At 34.8% G+C, this 21,785-nt stretch overlaps 1 protein-coding gene and 1 long non-coding RNA gene across 3 annotated transcripts; both read right to left on the bottom strand.

Moving 5' to 3' along the window:
- Nucleotides 1-2,055: 2,055 nt before the first annotated feature.
- On the bottom strand, nt 2,056-21,772 carry Cog6 (conserved oligomeric Golgi complex subunit 6). Of its 2 annotated transcripts, none has more exons than XM_022062118.2 (10): nt 21,288-21,772; nt 20,398-20,561; nt 18,474-18,705; nt 17,363-17,487; nt 15,187-15,407; nt 12,826-12,986; nt 5,800-6,030; nt 5,059-5,220; nt 3,769-3,930; nt 2,056-2,569 (listed from the first exon to the last, which is right to left on the bottom strand). In XM_022062118.2, exons 1-10 carry the CDS (start codon nt 21,516-21,518, stop codon nt 2,339-2,341), a joined length of 1,920 nt encoding a protein of 639 aa, XP_021917810.1. In that variant the 5' UTR covers nt 21,519-21,772; the 3' UTR covers nt 2,056-2,338. The 2 variants fall into 2 exon arrangements, with proteins under 2 accessions (XP_021917810.1, XP_021917811.1); XM_022062119.2 differs by lacking the exon at nt 21,288-21,772 and adding an exon at nt 21,138-21,281.
- On the bottom strand, nt 7,163-9,779 carry LOC110837712 (uncharacterized). Its single transcript, XR_015535067.1, has 2 exons — nt 8,138-9,779; nt 7,163-8,002 (listed from the first exon to the last, which is right to left on the bottom strand). It is a non-coding gene; the product is annotated as an uncharacterized LOC110837712 (long non-coding RNA).
- Nucleotides 21,773-21,785: the final 13 nt, after the last annotated feature.

The raw sequence follows: 21,785 nt of genomic DNA, 5'->3' as shown, positions 1-21,785 counted from the left end.
AACTCTGAACTGTGTTTTGTTATATCCTGTTAAACTTGACTTATATTTACTGTATTCATGATATACTGCAATCGTAGTTCAATGACCTTGGACTAAATATATTGCCCCTTAGTTTATTTTGTGAGGAAAATTAAATGCATTCTTTTCACTTGTCAGGCTTTACTGAGAAGTTAATAGTCGCTCAAATAAACGAAAAATTACTCCATCCTATTATTGAACCAATGTTCACTTCTGAGCCAACAAGATCCAGTGCAAACCCTAGCTAACAATGTCTGAAAGCGGCATTTTAATATTATCTTTCCGCCTACTCCGAGATCTTCCAAGTAGGTGGACCCTTCAGTTTTCTAGATGCAAGCCTGTGTTCATTTCGCATCTTTTCAATGCGTGCTACTTGTCCCACTTGCTAATTGTAAATAACTTTATAAGGAACAGAAAACGTATTGTATCTTACTTCGCTTTGATTTGTAACTTTACAAAATTCGTTATTATACGTTTCCCACAAAATACATAGCAAAAAACGAATTATCGGCTGATCGTGTCCGTCTGTCCAGTCGATTCAATTCGAGAACCAAGAGATGGATTTGGATGAATTTTGGTGCTGAGGTTGTGCTATTTTGCAAGGCCTCAAAATAATTATTAAATATCCTGCGAGCGGTGATAAAGTGACGAATGAGAAAAGTCTTGAGGTTGACAATGCTGCGATCTTGTGGCCAAAGTGGGAACTAACAAGCAAGGAGGCTCTAATACCTTCAAACGCACTTTGTAAATAATTCATGATATTGTTGTGCGTTTTCCGGTACAGTAGGGCACCGCTTATACGGCGGGTTAGGGACCAGACCCCCGCCGTAAAGCGAAAATCGCCGAAAAGCGGATCTTTGCCTTATTTCACTTGTAAATGCATATCAAAGCCTAATAAGATGTTACACTATCATATAGTAAGTGCACAATAGCGCTAGGCCTAAGAAAACGACATGAAAGTAAAATGAATATCAGTAATACACACCTTGTCCTCAGCTTATAGTGATTGGTGAATATAAATTTGAAAATTGATATGCTTATAGTAGGAAGGATGAAGGAGATGGCACATCTTCATCATCTTACTCTTCAACGAATCTTATTGGTTTTGGTGATGGTTCGGAAGCCATAGACATGCCTTGTTCACGAAGTTTAATCATCTCTAACTTGGCATTTAAAGTAAGAGGCTTACAACTCCTCTTTTTATCGCTACTACCCTTAGACGCCATTGTAATTACACTGTAGTAACACAAAAATATTATATAAATATACAGTTTGTAATAACTGAAAAATTGCCAGAAATACAGAGAGACGCAGAGCGCACAAAAGCTGTAAACAGACTGAATCAGCGACGAGAAAATGGCGCCGGACGCACTTCTCTGACTCAGCTGTTGAGCGCCGTATTAGCGGATCGCCATAAAGCGGGGCCCTACCGCAGTACACTTTCAGGGCTTGTTTCATGCTACCGCCATGATGTTTTTCTCACATTTTGCAAATAATTACTGTACCGAAATTATGTAATTTTCGAAGATCCTAGATCGTTCGTCTGCCATGTCGATTGCAGGAAGTTAAAAAAATGTACAAGTTTGGGTAGCCTCAAATGGCATAAAGTATACACAAAATGTCATCAAAACCCGTCCCGTGAATTGATTCAAGCGGACAGAAGAAAACACGGACGGGTGGAGAGACTGTCAGTCCAGTAGGCGTACATCGTGCAAATGACATATAATAGTTTTCTTACATGTTGTCATAGCAGCCTGTTAAAAATAATGTTTAGCAGTTTCTTTTAAATGAGAACTTATTCTACTTTTAGAGTTCTTTAGAACATGGCCCTTCAGCAAATACACTGCTTCTGTCACATTTTGTTTGAGATGTTCCACTGCCCGTGATGTCAAATAAGTTTCTGGGCTGTATGAAATTAGTAGCTGTAGTCAGGTAATTGCACTGACAGATTATTCATTAACGCACACTTAGTCATACATAAAAAGGTATGTTAGGTTCATTAACTGTAATTGTGGTTGAACATTTGGTGTGTGTGTGTGTGTGTATATATATATATCTTTTTATTGTTTTTGTATCAAATACATTTCTTATTAACAATAACAATTTTGACAAATACTTCTAGTACCAACTTTTTCCTTCTGATGTTTAAACTTATGAAACTACACTTCAAATTTTGGAAGTTTTCTTAATTGACAGGCTTCCAAGGAGGGCAAATTATCAGCCTCAGACCAGAAACTAGAATGTTGCTTTGTTTCACAAAATATGATATTGCAGATTTGGTGCCTAGAACGACTTATTTTACTGCAATATAGAGATGGTGTTACCCAATAAGAAGTTTGAGAACTTGGTCTGGAGATCGTGGCATTAGAACCCCCGGATTCTGGTATAAGTTCTCAGGATCATGTACCGCTTCATACAACTGTCTGTATATGGCAGCAATCACTTCAAATGCCCGATGCTGTACAATGGAACGATGCGTGCCGCTAAGCAACAGGCAAATCTGAGGCAGCAGCAACACATCTTGCATCACCAGGAAGGCGTCCAACTTGCTCTGAAGTTTTTAAAGGTACAGCGATAGTAACATTCCACCCAGAACATTAAATCAGCATTCTTAAATCATTTTTGCACTACTTTCTCTCTTTATTTACAATCAATCTCTATACAGCTCTTGTAGAAAGAAAAAAAATTACATTGCTATTAATAGCTGGGAAGTACCCACATTTCCATATTTACAGGCACTGCCATCTCAATATTTACGTACCAAATGACCAGACGAGTTCCCTGAATCATACAAAATCTGCAGATGATGACCAAGTACATGCTGATCCAGTGGTTTGGCCATTTTTTAATAGGACTGAGTGGCAGCATTTCAGAATAAAAATTATGAGACAAAATTGACTTTTTTAAAAACTGGGTAATTGACAAGGGGAGCACTTAACCAAAACAAAAATCCATAAAAATGTTGACAGAAGACAAGACTACGCAGTGCTTAATAATATTTAAGATTACATGAATTCACAATATCTCCATAAATATATGCAACACTTTTGAAAAGGAACCCACGTACGCCTTCTGTTATTTTACAAGTTTTTAGCAACAACATAACACGTTACATATATCAATTAAAATTCCACTACAAAATTTCCTTTTCCCCCTTTAATTTTTAAAGTTTTATAGAGTTTACACTATAAGTAAGCAAGTTCTAATGACACCATCAACACCATTAAGAATTCTTCCATCGATATGATCAGAATCATTGTTTTCACATAAAATTAGCTATTAATGTAAGAGAAAGAAAATTATAAAGATGTTCCCTCCACATGTATGAATTAAATCACCATTTATTATAACAAATATCTAAGGAGCATGATCTGGAATTATTGGCAGCATCCTGCCAATAGGAGGGGAGACACTAGAATCTTTGTATTCTGTGCCACACTGGGGGCCTCCATCATAACACAATCAGAGGAAATACTTCAGGGGAATTACTCCTCGATACGAGGGCTGTTCAATAAGGACCGAGAATGATCTATACAAAACACATGCCTCCTTTGCTCTGAATCATTAAAGCATGTTCCTTTCCAAAATAGGCTCCCCTGAACTCAATACAGTTTTCCCAGCCTTTTTACCACTCATATGAGACTTGGTATAAAATAAGAAAGGGAACCTTCAAACAAGCATGTGCCTTGTCTTGGCAACGTATCACAGTACTAAGTGTTAAAAATCGTATGAATAAAAATGTATACAAACCAGAAAGTTCTTGAGGCCTGTTGGCTCCATGCCTGGGACGGAAGACAGAGCTCCCTTGCCTTGCTCTTGCAGTATTGTGTAGATTGAGCCAAGGTTCAAATTGGCCACCAATGAACTTGCCTGCTCTGAAGTCAGTGTATCCAACTGAGCATCAGACTGAGCCTTGAATTGGAAGCAAATCATGGGTAATTTAGCGATATAATGGACCATTAAAATTAATTGCAAGTTTTCAACTGAACACTAAATGACAACGATCAGGAATATTAATCTACATAGAGGAAAATTCATGAAGAGAAAAATGGGTACTAAAATATATATTGAGAAAAATGCTTCAAACTCTGTTTTCTTAATTTTCCATAACAGATCTATATAATATAATCTTCAGTTTATTTTATATAAAATCAGACTCTGATATATGGTTTTGAGACATTTCCTTGTGCAACAAAAATCAAGTGCTTGGAAGTCCATAAATGGAAGTGTTACAAGTGTACAGCTGGTGTCATCATAATAGCCACCACAATGTTGTTATATGAGCCAAAGGTTCTTCAGGTAGAAACAATCTACAGATACCCACATAAAAACATGTATATGGAAATGCACTGTGCACTGAACTGAACTTAATTACAAGCCATGTACAATTTGTCTTTGGAACGAAACACACAGCATACGAGTTGTACATCACTGATCTACATATATTATCACAGACTGCCATATCTCTCATTATGGCCCTTACCCCTTCAAACTGTTGGCTATTTAAAAACTCCACTCTGCTTGTATGATACCCAATGGTCATTTAAATGCCTCTTCGATCTTTAGAAGCATGCGGCTTCAGACAAATAATCACATCTCCCTCAGTTTTAAAATATTTTTTGGTAAAACAAGACGTTTATGAAAGAGGATACGTCATCCCACATTTCGAAAAGATCCAAGCTTACGTGATATATAAGACAACTAAGTAAAATTTGGTTTTTTTCCCCCACAGGTTTTTGGTGTAATTTACTTTATTTTGTATGTATGAAATCACCAACTCATAAACTTATCAGTTCAAAATATAGATCTGAATACAGGAAGTAACAGTTTGACATCAAATGAAATTCTACTGACAAAGGAACAGTAGTAGTGATAGTGACAGTAATGCTGCAATACCTGTGGAACTGTCAGCAGAGGCCACAATATGGTACTCCAGAAACACACATCCATAACCTGCAAACATTTCCACATGGTGGAAATTCTCTGATCATAACCATGAAAGTGTAAGTGAGCATTAATAAATAAAAGTTAAACACAAACCTGAAGTCTTTCCAACAGTTCGTCCACAAACTCATACAAGGAGAGTGTGGACTGCATTTGGTACAAGCAGTTTAGGAGGTACACGGCCATGTCAGAGGTAGGCAGTCTAGTAGCGCTCTCATTTATCGCTTGAAGGAGTGGTTCCACAATAATTGACACAATCTGAAAAGACAGTGGTGAAAGGTTAAGGGGCCTCACCTTAACCTGATAAGATACAGTGTGAACCACAGACTATGTTAAAATACAGACCTATTCTGCCAATAAAAATAATAATGTACCACCCTACCATTGTCACTCATCACCACCACGACTACAGTCACAGGACGTGGTCACTGTACCATGTAAACTACAATATACACATACAACTCACATATTTAACATAGAAAATTTGATACTGAAAATGGTGAGGATGTGCTGGACTTCAATGGAATCCAATAACACTCTCACAATGACACGATGTCCACCTCTAATATCACGGAAATACTCTGTGTACGTGCACGTGTGCAAAGACCACACAATGATGTTTATTGTATGGGAACAAGAAATTTAAACCCCATATTATGGGGTTGCCAGCTGGATTCTAACTTTGAGCTTAAGCAGTTTGTAAGTATTTTATTGCAAGTTCTGTCCAGTATTAACAAAATGTGAAGTGCAGTTCGCGTCTGCTTCATCTCTTTCCAATGCTGACACTGGCTTAGTCTTCAACAAGCAAAATATATCACACAGCCCTTTATTCTTCACCTGTGGAAGATCCTGCTGTCTTCCTTCAGCTATACAGCCAACAGACAGAACATCCCGCAGGAGGTTCAACAACTGGGAAACACCTGGTGAAGGCGATAAGTCAGATGGTGGTGTCTCTACACACTCACTCAACTGCTGCCTCACTTGGCTTTGGAGTGCCAACAAGAATGTGTGCTGGCTTAACTCCTGCAGTTCTTCAAGCGTAGTCAGCAGCTGACTTCCAGGAACCACCTATGGTTAACAGAACCACATTCAGGAGAGAAAAGTGGCTGCCACTCTATAACATCAGCAATACAAACAGCATGACAAGAAAAAGAAAAATGAATTGTATCTAGCAAGTAACATCTTCACACAAGAAAGAAACTAGTGCACAGAAACTCCAAACAATACACAAACAAACAGATAAAATTAAAACAAGACTAGAAATGTGTACTCTTTAGAATACACTGAAATTTCACACACATTCTTCATGCCACGTCACAGGTGACAATGTCAGCAGGTTCCTTCGTTGATAACTACAGCTCACAGGAAATGTCAACATAGATCACTCTTACTCAAAGAACACTGGAAAGTATAAGCTGTCCTCGAATACAGTTTTCACACGCATTCTTTGCTAATTTTTAGTTACAAATCTAATCTGAACTAACCTAAGCCAATCTAATCTAACCTACCTAAACTCAACCAAAACTAACCTGACACAACACAACCCAACTTTACCCACCCTGATCTAATTCAACCCACACTAATCAAATCCAATCTAATACACACTCACCCAACAAACCCACCTAATATAATTAGACAGGTCATCATCTGCCCCAACCTATCCTAACCTCACCAAAACTAAACTTACCCAATGCAAACTAAGTTCACAACCAAACTTAACCAATAGGAGAGTTCTGCACTGGGGATAATTTCCATATGGCATATCTGGCTCTCTCAGGACTCCACCACATACTAGGGCACACCCAACAAATGAGACTCTGCCCCATCCATCCAGGTGACCCACATGGGGAATTACTCTGAGCAATGCATCCTCTACAGTCCATTCCAACTGAGTCCCACAACACCCAATTCCAAAGGCTCCTCACCCTGCTCCAGTCCATAACTTGTAATCAAGGTACAAAGATCATTCTATGCTCATTTCAAAGCTAATAATATGTTCTTTCCAAAGCCCTATTATACCAATATATTCAGCACAGTTATGTTTTCAAGGTCTTTAAAACTGTATTTCTCAAAATGTAGTATTTTCAATTTTTTGAAACAAAAATTTCTGTGCATATAATTACAATTTAAAACATCAGCTTAAAAAGTTGGGACTACAATGGGGTTGGGTTTTGTGAAGCATTTTACTGTGAAGAGTCACTTCACTTGTATTGCAATTTATTTACACTTATAATAAAGCTTCCTGTATGAAAGCTAGTAAAAATTGTCAGTACAATCTTGTAAACACTCGAAGGTGACGAGACATTGGGCCAACACACATTTTCATTTGATAACATACATGAGAAGTGTAAGGTTCTATCATGCTGGTTAGCGGAAGTTACAGATGTATGTTTTATTTTTCTCTACTGTTAATTAGGTCTCTTCATTGGTTAAAGTGTATTACATCCTGTTGCAGTGTTTGGACTAATTATAGCTAGAATTGCTGATTGAAGAAACCATTGAATATGTGGCATAGTTCAATATAAGATACAGAAGGTTCATGATGATACAGAAAATGTATTTTCACATCATTTGATTCCTCACTTACAGATGGCACACATTCCAACCAACAGAATTATCATACATACATGTTACAAATTCAAACATGTAATTGAGCACACTAATTACAGTTCTCTGTATATTTACGAGAAGCATAATTAATTTTTGTGTTAAGAATGCCTTTCATAAGATAGTGTAATTGCGTCATATTGTGAATAGTCTAACAATTATTTATTTTCATCCGTCTTATCACAATATTTAAAATTTCTTATAATTAAGATAATAAAATATTATTGATGTTCCATATCGATTGATCGATTTACACTTTGGAACATCCTTTACACAACATGTTTCAGTTTTTATAAAACCATCTTCAGGTGTATAAGATTTTCGAACTTAAAACTCAAATATTATTCCATTTGGTGATGTTTTATGCCATTTGTTTTTCGAATTTGGGCGAGGTGTTGTCTTTTCTTAAATTTAATCAGATGTACATATCGGTCTGTAAGTAGAAGATTGAAAGAAACACTAAAGAATTTGAAAGAATTTATAAAAGAATTTAGAGAGTAAAATGCAAAATATATACATTATAGATAAAAGTATCAGTAAGATATAAATAAAAACAAATAAAACATACCTTAGATGTAGGATTGATTGTATGTTCCGATATGTCCAGAAGTACGACTGTCATCGTATAGGTGTGGGTCAATACTGACTGTGGTTGCTTGTGGAAGGAGTAAGTGAAAGGTGGCTGTCGGGGTTGGGGTTAATGATCTGTAGTGCATTGAAGATGGGGTTATTAAGGAATATGTTATTGTCATTTAGACAAATGTTTTGTTTATATGTTTGTTGTATGTAATATTTTTCTATTGTATTCCTATGTTTTTTGTTTTGTACTATTTTTAATATGTCCATTGTTTCGTTTATTGTATTATATGCATGTCCTGTATTTAGAATATGTTTTGCGTATGCAGAACTGTCTTTATTGTGTCTTATGGCTGCAATATGTTCTTTGTATCTATGTGTGAAAGTGCGGCCAGTTTGTCCTATATATGTTAAAGGACAGTCTTTACATTTTAATTTGTAAATACCCGGTAAGTTATATTGATTGTTTATGTTTATTGGTGGTTTTTGTTTGAGGAGGTTTATTATTGTGTTTTTTGTTTTGAAAGCGATTTTTATTTTGTTTTCTTTAAATAGTTTTGTTATGAATTTGGTTTCCTTACCTATGTATGTAAAAGTGGCCCATTTATCTTGTATGTTTTCATTTTCGTTAGGTTTTGTTGTTTTATTAGGTTTTATATTTATTTTGTGATTATTATATCCGTTTTCATTGAGAATTTGTTGGATGATGTTTAATTCTATTTGTTTGTTTTTTGTAGATATTGGATATAGGTTTTTTCTGTTTAGTAAGTAATTGATGGACATTTGTTTATGTTCGAAAGGGTGGCAAGAAGAGGCATGTATTATGGTGCTTGTTGTAGTTGGTTTTCTATAAATTTTGAATTCAAATCTTTTTGTTTTTCTAATTATAGTTAAATCTAGGTAGTTTATTGTATTGTTTTGTTCCAGTTCTATTGTAAATTGAATATTTTGATTTATGTTGTTAAATTCGTTAAGTACTTGTTGAATATTTGTCTTTTCCGTATTGTAAATTATTAATATGTCATCTACGTATCTGCTATAGTATTGGATATGGTTTTTATTTAAAATGTTTATTATATTATTATGTTCTAAGTATTGGAGGAATATTTCAGATAATATGCTAGACGTGGGGGCACCCATAGGTAGTCCAGTATTTTGTTGCCAGTATTTGTCATTAAATTGAAAATAATTTTGATTAATAATAAGATTTGTTATTATTTTAATTTCGTTTATTATTTGTGTATCGAGGTTTTGTTTATTTAGTATATTGTGGATGATATCTTGTAATATATCTGTAGGGATATTAGTGTACATGTTTGTAATATCGAATGAACACATATGTAACTTTCTATTGAGATTGAGTTCATTAAGTTCGTTAATTAAATTTATAGAATTTTTTATGTTGAATGTATTTGGTAAATTGCAGTATTCTTTTAAGAGAGTGGCTGTTTTTGATGAAATTTTGTATGCAGGAGCTGATGTCCAGTTTATTAATGGTCTAATAGAATAGGGATTTTTGTGTAATTTTATGAGTCCTGTAATTGTGGGTGAAGTCGCGCTGTAATTATAATATTGAGTTTTTGGGGGGTTAAAAATGTTTTTACATTTTTGGGTTATTTTTTGGATTTCCTTTTGGTATTGTGGTGTAGGGTTCTGTGTTAAATTTGTAAAAGAATTTTTGTTGATGAATTGTGATATATATTGTTGGTATTGTTCCGTAGAAAGTATAATAATACTAACATATGGAAAGAATTTTGGGATATCATAGAAAGCAAAATAATATATAAATTACAAACTGAACTTACTAAATTATACCAAAAACAAAATAATAAACTTCAAAAACTTAAAGCCAAAATACAAATAAATAATAATAATGATAATAACTACCAACCAGAAGTACCACCGTATCCTTTCTCTTGCCGCATTAAAAATCTTACAAACACCCAATTCACACAACACGAATACACATTACTCAGCAAAGGATTAAAATACAATCTTCACCACAAACAAAAAACATGGATCGAAAATTTAGCATTAGAAGCTGAAACCGCTGTTAACCTAATACCTATACATAAACAAGATCACCTACGCCACTTAATAGGAAACAACATCGAACACTTAATAAAACAAAATAAACTTAATACACAATATAACAAAATACACATGAATGAATGGAAAACAATAAAAAATATAAAACAAAAATTACAACAAAACGAACTAACAATCACACAAGCAGACAAAGGAAAAACTATTATTATACTTAATTATACTTTATTATTATACTTAATTTAGTAAGTTCAGTTTGTAATTTATATATTATTTTGCTTTCTATGATATCCCAAAATTCTTTCCATATGTTAGTATTATTATACTTTCTACGGAACAATACCAACAATATATATCACAATTCATCAACAAAAATTCTTTTACAAATTTAACACAGAACCCTACACCACAATACCAAAAGGAAATCCAAAAAATAACCCAAAAATGTAAAAACATTTTTAACCCCCCAAAAACTCAATATTATAATTACAGCGCGACTTCACCCACAATTACAGGACTCATAAAATTACACAAAAATCCCTATTCTATTAGACCATTAATAAACTGGACATCAGCTCCTGCATACAAAATTTCATCAAAAACAGCCACTCTCTTAAAAGAATACTGCAATTTACCAAATACATTCAACATAAAAAATTCTATAAATTTAATTAACGAACTTAATGAACTCAATCTCAATAGAAAGTTACATATGTGTTCATTCGATATTACAAACATGTACACTAATATCCCTACAGATATATTACAAGATATCATCCACAATATACTAAATAAACAAAACCTCGATACACAAATAATAAACGAAATTAAAATAATAACAAATCTTATTATTAATCAAAATTATTTTCAATTTAATGACAAATACTGGCAACAAAATACTGGACTACCTATGGGTGCCCCCACGTCTAGCATATTATCTGAAATATTCCTCCAATACTTAGAACATAATAATATAATAAACATTTTAAATAAAAACATATCCAATACTATAGCAGATACGTAGATGACATATTAATAATTTACAATACGGAAAAGACAAATATTCAACAAGTACTTAACGAATTTAACAACATAAATCAAAATATTCAATTTACAATAGAACTGGAACAAAACAATACAATAAACTACCTAGATTTAACTATAATTAGAAAAACAAAAAGATTTGAATTCAAAATTTATAGAAAACCAACTACAACAAGCACCATAATACATGCCTCTTCTTGCCACCCTTTCGAACATAAACAAATGTCCATCAATTACTTACTAAACAGAAAAAACCTATATCCAATATCTACAAAAAACAAACAAATAGAATTAAACATCATCCAACAAATTCTCAATGAAAACGGATATAATAATCACAAAATAAATATAAAACCTAATAAAACAACAAAACCTAACGAAAATGAAAACATACAAGATAAATGGGCCACTTTTACATACATAGGTAAGGAAACCAAATTCATAACAAAACTATTTAAAGAAAACAAAATAAAAATCGCTTTCAAAACAAAAAACACAATAATAAACCTCCTCAAACAAAAACCACCAATAAACATAAACAATCAATATAACTTACCGGGTATTTACAAATTAAAATGTAAAGACTGTCCTTTAACATATATAGGACAAACTGGCCGCACTTTCACACATAGATACAAAGAACATATTGCAGCCATAAGACACAATAAAGACAGTTCTGCATACGCAAAACATATTCTAAATACAGGACATGCATATAATACAATAAACGAAACAATGGACATATTAAAAATAGTACAAAACAAAAAACATAGGAATACAATAGAAAAATATTACATACAACAAACATATAAACAAAACATTTGTCTAAATGACAATAACATATTCCTTAATAACCCCATCTTCAATGCACTACAGATCATTAACCCCAACCCCGACAGCCACCTTTCACTTACTCCTTCCACAAGCAACCACAGTCAGTATTGACCCACACCTATACGATGACAGTCGTACTTCTGGACATATCGGAACATACAATCAATCCTACATCTAAGGTATGTTTTATTTGTTTTTATTTATATCTTACTGATACTTTTATCTATAATGTATATATTTTGCATTTTACTCTCTAAATTCTTTTATAAATTCTTTCAAATTCTTTAGTGTTTCTTTCAATCTTCTACTTACAGACCGATATGTACATCTGATTAAATTTAAGAAAAGACAACACCTCGCCCAAATTCGAAAAACAAATGGCATAAAACATCACCAAATGGAATAATATTTGAGTTTTAAGTTCGAAAATCTTATACACCTGAAGATGGTTTTATAAAAACTGAAACATGTTGTGTAAAGGATGTTCCAAAGTGTAAATCGATCAATCGATATGGAACATCAATAATATTTTATTATCTTAATTATAAGAAATTTTAAATATTGTGATAAGACGGATGAAAATAAATAATTGTAAGAATGCCTTTCTTAACCAGCAAAAAATGCATGGAACTGCCGAGATCTACACATACTTTCAGCGGCTGCAAAAGATAACAGACTGTCTTCTCCTTTGTATTCATTTTATGCCACAAAATCAAAACTAAGACACTTCAGTACCAATTAATAGACAATTCCTACCTGTCCAATGACTTGCTTATAAAAACAAACCAAGTTGGTGACAGAATATAGCACAGTGGCATCTGTGTCTACTGCTAACATGCGTTCCACTCGAACTTTCAGCGGATGACAAACTCCTTCAGTAATGTGAGACAATGTTTGTAGAATTTGGTCTGAGACATCTGGGAAGAAAAGAATGACTAACATATAAAATCCTTTTGTTCAGTGGTCTTCTGGCTGCCAAACCATTGTAACCAGCTTTTATAATCACAAAACATGGCCTCTGTCCATTGCTGTTTCAACTTGGAAACAACATAACGCAGCAACAAATTAGTATGTGGTTATCACTAAAGAGTATCACAATAAATATGCAATTTGATTATTTCAGCATAGTTCAATTTTGATTATGCAAATATATATTCATAAGGTAACAGAACAAAGAAAACACTAATGCAGTAATAGTTCTCAAAATAGCAGATTAGGCCCCTCTTGACACTACCACTACCAATTCCACCCCAACATAGATGAAATGCTAACACATCTGCTATCAATAATTTAAATTTCAAAATCTTTCACACTTAAAATCTGTTCTTTGAACAATGTGCACAAAATAAAATCATACAGAGAAGACTGTGCCTGTCTGTCACTCTGCCTGCCAGCATTTCTTTAAACAGAACTGCCAGACACATTTTAATTACATTTGATGTCAATATTATGTTATTAGAGGCTACTCAAAATTTATACCTTTTAATTTTGTGCACTTGATAATAACAATATAATAAATGCATGAACTTAAAAAAGTATATACAGTAACATACTTTTCAAAAATTGGAATATTTGTTAATGCAAATTCTTTCTATAATGCAAAAAACAAAATGGAAGCTGCAGGAAATCTATATTTACATTCTGTTGGCAATTACAAAGGAAAATGTGCAGGTATTCATTTGAAATATGGCAAGGAAATAGATCTTATAAAACATATCTTCAAATTCTGCATGTAATATAGCTTATCAGTCAAGAAATAGGTGACAGTGAAAATTTAAGGTTATGTCCGAACATTTTACATTCTTAAAATCTGTAATTACTACATTATCACCAAGAGGGAAATAATAATTAATTTCTTTGTTTTAACATGCTGATAAAACAGCTGCTGGAACCTATTACACAGCTAACATAAGGGGGAAAGATACAAGAAGAGAAAACAAGACAAAACATCCATAAAGTGATTGTTTAATATGTCCACCTTAGTGTTGTGTGCAGAATAATGATTACCGATCAATGGACTAAAACCGTCTCTCACAAAGAGTTGCATTCTTCACATGATTCCATGTCAGATTAACCTTTAAACGACGGAGATTTAAATGGCATAGTGGTAGCAGCCCTATGGAGTTTCTTTGTAGGTTTTTAAACTTTTGTGCAGGCTCCACGGAAAACTTTAATATTATCTAAAGTAAACATGATAAATTGACAAAATAAAAGCCATATTTATTCGAATAGAACAGAGTACATAGAGATTTTTAAAAATGCAGTTAATATCTTAATTGCCTAAATAGGCCATAGTAACTTTACTTAACTTGTGAACTAATGACCACACAGAAAAATTTGTTTCCCCTACTTCAGTGTATACACATTCTTTTCACAGATCATGCCGAGGAATGTGAGTAGCTTTGATTAGGGGGTCTGAAAACAAAGCCGAAACCCACTTGACAATAACAATGTTTATTGCTTTTTATGGTTATAGTTTCGGGTTTGACAGCTCAGGCTGATCTTGTAAAAACCCTAGAAAGTGATTCAATATTTGCAGCCCCTAAAAGAGGCCAAAAGACGTAGCCAAGTCTACTTACAATGTTGCAAGTTTTGAGTTCCGCTCCGGGAACGTTCGTAGGGCTGAGTACACAACTTACGTTCCCAGACAGGAAACGCTAGTAAGATAAAGGTTAACATTTCACATCCATAAGTGTCAGAAATTGCAATTAATGTGCCACCACCATGTTGAATGGATTCAATGACTATATTTTGCAAACCGGCTGATGCAGCATCCCTGTAAGATTCAACTCTGGAGTCAAGGACATGCAAAATGCTGAATCTGAAGTCTGATGCAGATTGTATACTGCGGATGGAAGTATTCTCATCACTCGAACAGCAAAAAACGTTGATTCAATCAAGACATTTAAAGGCAAACTCACCTTGAGACATAAAAATGAGTACTCATTTTCACTTACCTTCAAACATGAGAAATAGAATCTCGAAGCACATACCCACACCAATGAATAATTTTTTTTCTTTCCACGAAAATTCACACAAAGAATGTGTGCTTTCGCTAGGTTCTACATAACAATGTATGCATAAACTATAATTATGAACAAAACTTCATGGCAACACCTGTCTTATCACAGCCCTTCAGTAAGATGAGCAGGTTGTCCTTTTCACTAGGGATAGCCTGGTGGAGCCATGCCAACATGTCACCCACATAGCGCTTTGGATCATGACCATGCATTTCAATGGGTTTTGGGGTGCCTCCTGGACCACCTTGTGTTAGAGCATCAATAAATGCTGTCACCAAAACTGATCGCCGGGATGTTCGGTATTCATCCAACACATACCTGGAAGAGAAAATTAAGTTTCTCAAGGCGGCAACTAATTTAAATTTATGAGAAAAATTTGGACTTAACAGTATGTACTTCTATTTACTTTTCTTATCTCATCTGTGTAGGAAATGCATAATGAAAAGGTCCATCCATCTGTAAATTTAATTTTTGCTCATTCCAGCTCAACTATCACCAACTAGCAGTCAAGCTGATACGTTCTGGCCTCAGCCTAACCCCTGTTTTACATGAAGCTTAAGCTGAACTTCATAATTTCCTCTAAAGACACCCAGTGTACAAAAACTGTAATAAAATAGACCACTCACATTTACAAAAACATTTCACTGGGACTTGAGAGTCTCAGGAAAGATTATCAGATTGCTGACCAAGTACAACATTAAGACCATACATCACCCAGTAAAGAAAAGAAACAATATTTGATTTCCTAATCTCACTAACAAAGTGGATTCAACCACATGTTCGTAGGAACTTCCTGGCTTTATTTTAGGAACAGAACACAATCCTTATATTCACTGCATACAATTAAGAATCACCTTAAGCTACATTGCTCCATATAAATTCCAGAGAGCACATAAGGAACAAAAGTACTTGAAAAGAAAGAAGAATGTGTGTACTTAAGCAAGATGCTTTCTGAAAATAAATACAATTTTTTCTAAACCAGAGAAATTTTCCAAAAAATGCCATTCAAACAAGGTTTACTCTATGCATGGCATTTAAGCAACTACTAACTTCTCAAGGACTATTACATAGTTTTTCCATTCTATGATGTGCCATTTTACCCAAATGGAGGTTGGGGCATTTTCCCTACTTTTAGAGTCACAAAATCAACGACCATAAAAAATTTGATTGCTAAATACATAATGTATTTAAACTCAAGGATATGTATCAAGCTTTCATATGCTTTTAGCTTTTGGCCAGTTGATAACAAAGTTCACAAAATATTGAGTTATGACAGTAGCAAGCAAAAAAGAGAGACAGAAATATGTTTCAGGGTCAGAGGCCATAGGCCATAAAACACCTGTCACAACACAATGGCCAGGAGGGAGGATGACATTCTGTGGGAGGAAAATGAAATCGGAAATGTTGGGAGTGGACGTGAGTACGAGCCGCAAATGTGAGAACACTGAAGAGCCGCAAATGTGAGAACACTGAAGGCGAGAAAGACAAAAGGAATGGCAAAATGAGTCACATATTAGTCAAAGTGAATACAGGAAGAGACTTTATAAGTGATATGTATAACATCCTTTCAAATATTTAATACATTTTGCATGTTTGTAGTAACATGAGTTTCGTGTATTCACTCAAAATTTTCAGTGTAGTCACCTTGCATTCAAAAACATCTTCCTTTTAGGTTAATGTCACATATATTGATGTGGAAATATTTTTGGACACCATTGCTCCTAAGAAAGGCAATTTTCTCTGTGTTGTCTCTGCAAGAAGAAATTTCTTTGTATTTACCATTTTCTTCTAAGATATGCCATTGGAGAAACAGGGTGAGACAGGCTAATTTTTGCTATTATATACAGTGAACTGTACCAAATATCAATAATTAAGACTGGGTTTTTGTTTTAAATCTGAATTTATTCCATCACTGCTGTTACAATTAATTATTTTCTTGATGGCAGCTTTGTTAGTTTCTGAAACACAGTCTTGATCATAGATGACCCTAACATTGGTAAAACTATTCTCATCTTCACATCTGAATCACGTGTATTACACTGTACCTCCCAGACACAACCAGATGTACACATGACAATATGGGTATTATGATTTAGGTCAACAAATCCATCAGTAATAAGGGAACTTGAAACACCAAAAATATGTGAACCATTCTTGGACTCTCTGTCAGAAATGCCATATAAATCTACATCTGTTTTTGACTAAAAGGTTTCATTCAAAGACAAATTACAGGATGATTGCCTCCAAACAAGAATGTAATAATAAAAACTCACCTGAACAAAACAGGTCTGCCCTGCAGTCGTGACATGGCCATACTAAGAAGAATACTTGTCTCTGGTGATTCTATGTTCCGACAACGGCTCTGAGTCCAACGATACAATCTTTCTAAAGCAGCTTCCTAGAAATAAAAATTTTAGACTTAATCACCTACAGAATAATTTTATGATCTGAAAGAATTATAAGCACAAAATTTATGGAATGCTATGGACTATTATTAGCAGAGGTCTGTTTATTTGGACATGTAGCATCTAACCAGTCCAATTTAATTTGTTTGAGCTTTAACCTTTAAAGTGCAAGGCATTTAAATCCCCATATCCCCTGCTGGCTGTAATATGAGAAACTGCTGAATGGCATGGGGTCACTCACTCTACGGTGCAGAAATTTCTTTGAAAAGTAAATTGTATACTTGGCTTGTCAAAGAAGGTTCATCAGTGTGCTCACTAAAGCCTGACACTGGACTCTATTTCTGAGCTAGCTGCATCCAGTTTGCTCCATTGATTCCTCTCTCCCTAAGGTCCATCTTAACGATATCCTCACATCTCCGCCTAGGTCTTCCCAGTGGTCTCCTCTCTTTAGGCCTCCCAACCAATATCTTGTAGAGGTCGAGCGAGAAGTGCTGGCACTTGTGCAAAGGACTGATTTTGGTCATATGAGATGGACCCATCCAAAGCAAGCACTAGAGGGGTGTCAGCTTCAGTTGGTTTGTAGTTCTAGCTGTGTTTAGATCGGTGCGTCACTGCAGTTGAGGCTGTGCAATCCCCACTACTACTGAACTCTCCTCTCTTGGCTTACACATTGTGCATTTAGGTGCCACCACTACTCGCACGACCTATAAACACTCCTTCCCTCCACCATGCATGCCACATGTCCCCCCCACCTCAATATAATCACCCTAACAATACCAGGTGAGGAGTACAGACTGTGATGCTCATCATTATGCAATTTTCTAAATGACTGGTCTTCCTCCTTTTTTAGATCCAGATATCCTCATCAACACTCTGTTCTCAAAGACTCTCGATCTGTGTTCCTCCTTCAAAGTGAGAGGCCAAGTTTCACACCCATACAGCATAACATTAATGTGGTAACATTAAGGGTGAAACATACCTGATAAAGAGCCATTTGCTCCATGATTTCAAGTGCAGCTGTCTGGTGGCCAGACTGCATTAACATTCGACCATTACTATGAATACTTTGAACTCTATCTAAAACTGTGAAGAACTCATCCGTGATCGCACATTCACGTGAGGAACCACGCAATACGGCCTGTTCTGCAGGAGAAAGCTGAAAACTTCTAAGGAATGCACCTGCTACCTCTTTCTGTAGACTTAATGTCTGGCTGCAATAAAAATAATTTCTTAATATCAAACTACATTACTAAAGTCTATTTAGGATGTGTATGAACCATACAACAACAAACACTGACCAGGGAGCAATATCATATTGACTTATTATTGTATGAGAGTTGGGATGTACTCTGAACACAGTTAATGCCATGTTCCTGGAACAGAATAATAATCACACAGTGAAGTACATATTACGTAACAGCAAAGTAGCATATCACCTGCAAGTTCTTGTTTTTTGTCTGTGTTTATTTCTGCTCCATATACATCATGACCAGAGTATAACACCATTGACCCACATAAAACATAAAGGAGGTAACAATAAATGCCCTCTTTCTGAAAACATTCATGTCTAAAAGGTAAAGTGGAAATTTTAATAAATACATGTTCATTTTAGATGTGAAAATCTGGAATGCTTTCATTATGAGTGACTATAAATCACATGCAATAGTTGAGACACCTCCTTCAAAAGTTTCTTCAAGTGTGATGGCCTTTACATGGAATTAAATAGTTTTAAATGGAAACAGTGAAGTCCACTTGACTGAATTTCCTAGTGTCATTGAAAAAGGTAAAAACTGCTAACAAACAATAAGAAATAAGACTAGCAATTACTTTTTGTGTGCCCCTCATACTCTTGGTTTGCAACCTGTTTCTTTGCACAAGTACTATATAAGGTGGCTTTGTGTCCACAACATTCACAGTTGGTATCTTCAGCATTTAATTACATTCTATAATTGCATAAATTCATTAAAGCTCACTAAAGATCTTTTTTCTGACAACTTCTTAAGCAACTTTTCCTACTACTGACTTAAGTGTACTGAGGTTTTCACAACTGAGGTTCAATGTAAAATTTCAGCTTTCAGGGATGAGCCATGTTGAATGTTAAAAGTTATCCAACATTTCAGCTAACACTGCAGTTTCCATCTTCAGGATGAATACGTTTGTTGGGCATTTTTTTGAAGCACTTTATTGGGCACACAAATAGGTGGTGAATTTCGTATGGCAGAGTGCATTGATAAACAATTGACAATAAACATGTGGTTGAGGAAAAGAATCAATAAAAAGTTTCTTCTAAGAGCCATCTGATGAGGAAAAGGAATGACAAAATAAGTTTTGGTGACCATGGCACTCAGGAAAGGATGGCAAAAAGATTTCAGTAGCTACATGAGTGGGCCACTAGGTTAGGATAAGTTACAGACAGCAGCTCCTTTCAGGACAAGGTGGTAGGAAGAGAGATGATGAAAGACATTTTTGGACATCGTGTAAAGCAGAAAGGAGTATGAGTTTTATTTAGAGTTACTAAACGTAACAAACGCCTACTTCAGCCTAAACAACCCTCCTTTACTGAATTTGCATTTACCTTCTGTAAGTGAGCATAAGACAATTAAATCTCACTTGTCATTCAGGAAATCATAAAAAAGAATTTAAAAATGCGAAGAGTATGTAATGCTACTGTGACTTTTGTTTAAATATTGGATAAAACCGTTTTCACCTACTGCTATAGTATGGATTACCATGGTAACAATACAGATGATACTCACACATCAGTCCAGTCAAACATCATTCATCATTCAACAAATCCTGAGTTAGCAGTTGCAGTTCATGTAGTACAATGCTGTTTGTCTTCATATATAAAAAACACTTAAAATCATGTACTCCACATAAGTATTTTAATGTAGATTCAGTACCTTTCTGCTTGAAGTTTTGTTGTCTGATCAATAAGATGGTGTGTCTGAGTTTTTGTTGCCTGAAGACGGCTTATCATTTTCTGAACTGAATTATTCATTTCAGAAACATCACTATAGATGGCATCTAGCACTTCTTTCACATCACGGAAAGCTGACAGGAAATCCTATAAAAAGATTCTTAGTGAATGGACCTTCCCATGATGAATCGGTGATTACGTTCGTGAGTTCTCTGGACATGTGCAAAAAAAATTAACTCCTATAGATCTGACCACATCTACTCATCTGGCCACATGATTCAACTCCAGAATCACTGGAAGGATTCTGACAAAATCTGATATGGACATCATACCAGTGCAGGCCTTCATACTTTCTTGACATCCTAAATTAGTGATACCAACAAGGCAGATACATGAACTTGCAAGGTGAAAGTGGCATTAGTGCCACGGTCATTCCATACTAAATAAAAAAGAGAAAATAATGAAGTTTAAACCACACCATCGAGTTTTATTATTTTTATTTGACATGTAGATATCAACATAGTGGAAGTTCCGATTTCAATTTTTATTGCAACTAAATCCCTATATATTAATTAATGAATTCAGGCACTTTTAGCATGTGGCAGGCTATGTTTTTCAGAAATATGTAAATATCCCCACTATTTAAACTGTCAGATATACAAGATTTATGGATCAGCACTAATTTTTCTCAGAATGTATTGGCTGAAAGTTTGTACAACCCACCTTGATGCCCATATTCAGTAATATAATCCTGAAAATGTGATTCAGCAGCTCACTTCATCACTTGATCCTACTTTAACATCTAAGATAATCACAATCCAATTTACTAAGGAATATTTTTTACATTAATTGGGGCACAACTTGTAAAAATACCTCGTTTATAACAAGACTTCGCTTTTCTATTTTACTTCTTAAATTTCTTCGTGCTTGTAAGGTGTTTTCAGTAAAAAACGTCGAAAGCTCCTTTAGCGCTTCCAAGGTTTCCTTATCATTTTCAATTCTTGTCTCCAAAATCTTATTTAATCTTCTTGAAAGAACATTACCTGTCCCTGTGTCATGCACAGGCATATCCGCGTTACAAATACCTTTATTCTCAACAGACATCTTATTTTAGAAAATAACTTCTTTTTACTCTACAACAGTGGATTGCCAAAGTATGACATATGCAACATAGTAGTGATCAAAAATAAAGGTACTGATGACTTATTTTTGTCATAATCGTTCCCTGACAACGTCTACCTCCTCCGAACTGGAAATTATCTACTCATGAGCTAACCACTGTTAAGATATCAACCGAGATGTAACCAACTGACGACGTCTTGAGCAGCTATGAACGAAGTAGCACATTATGTGCGTTAGCACACACCTCAC

The sequence above is a fragment of the Zootermopsis nevadensis genome, unplaced genomic scaffold, assembly GCF_977971745.1.
Source record: "Zootermopsis nevadensis isolate Lab colony 2312 unplaced genomic scaffold, Znev_1.0 Znev_ptg000013l, whole genome shotgun sequence".
NCBI lineage: Eukaryota > Metazoa > Arthropoda > Insecta > Blattodea > Termopsidae > Zootermopsis > Zootermopsis nevadensis.
This window is presented reverse-complemented; position numbering and strand designations above follow the sequence as displayed.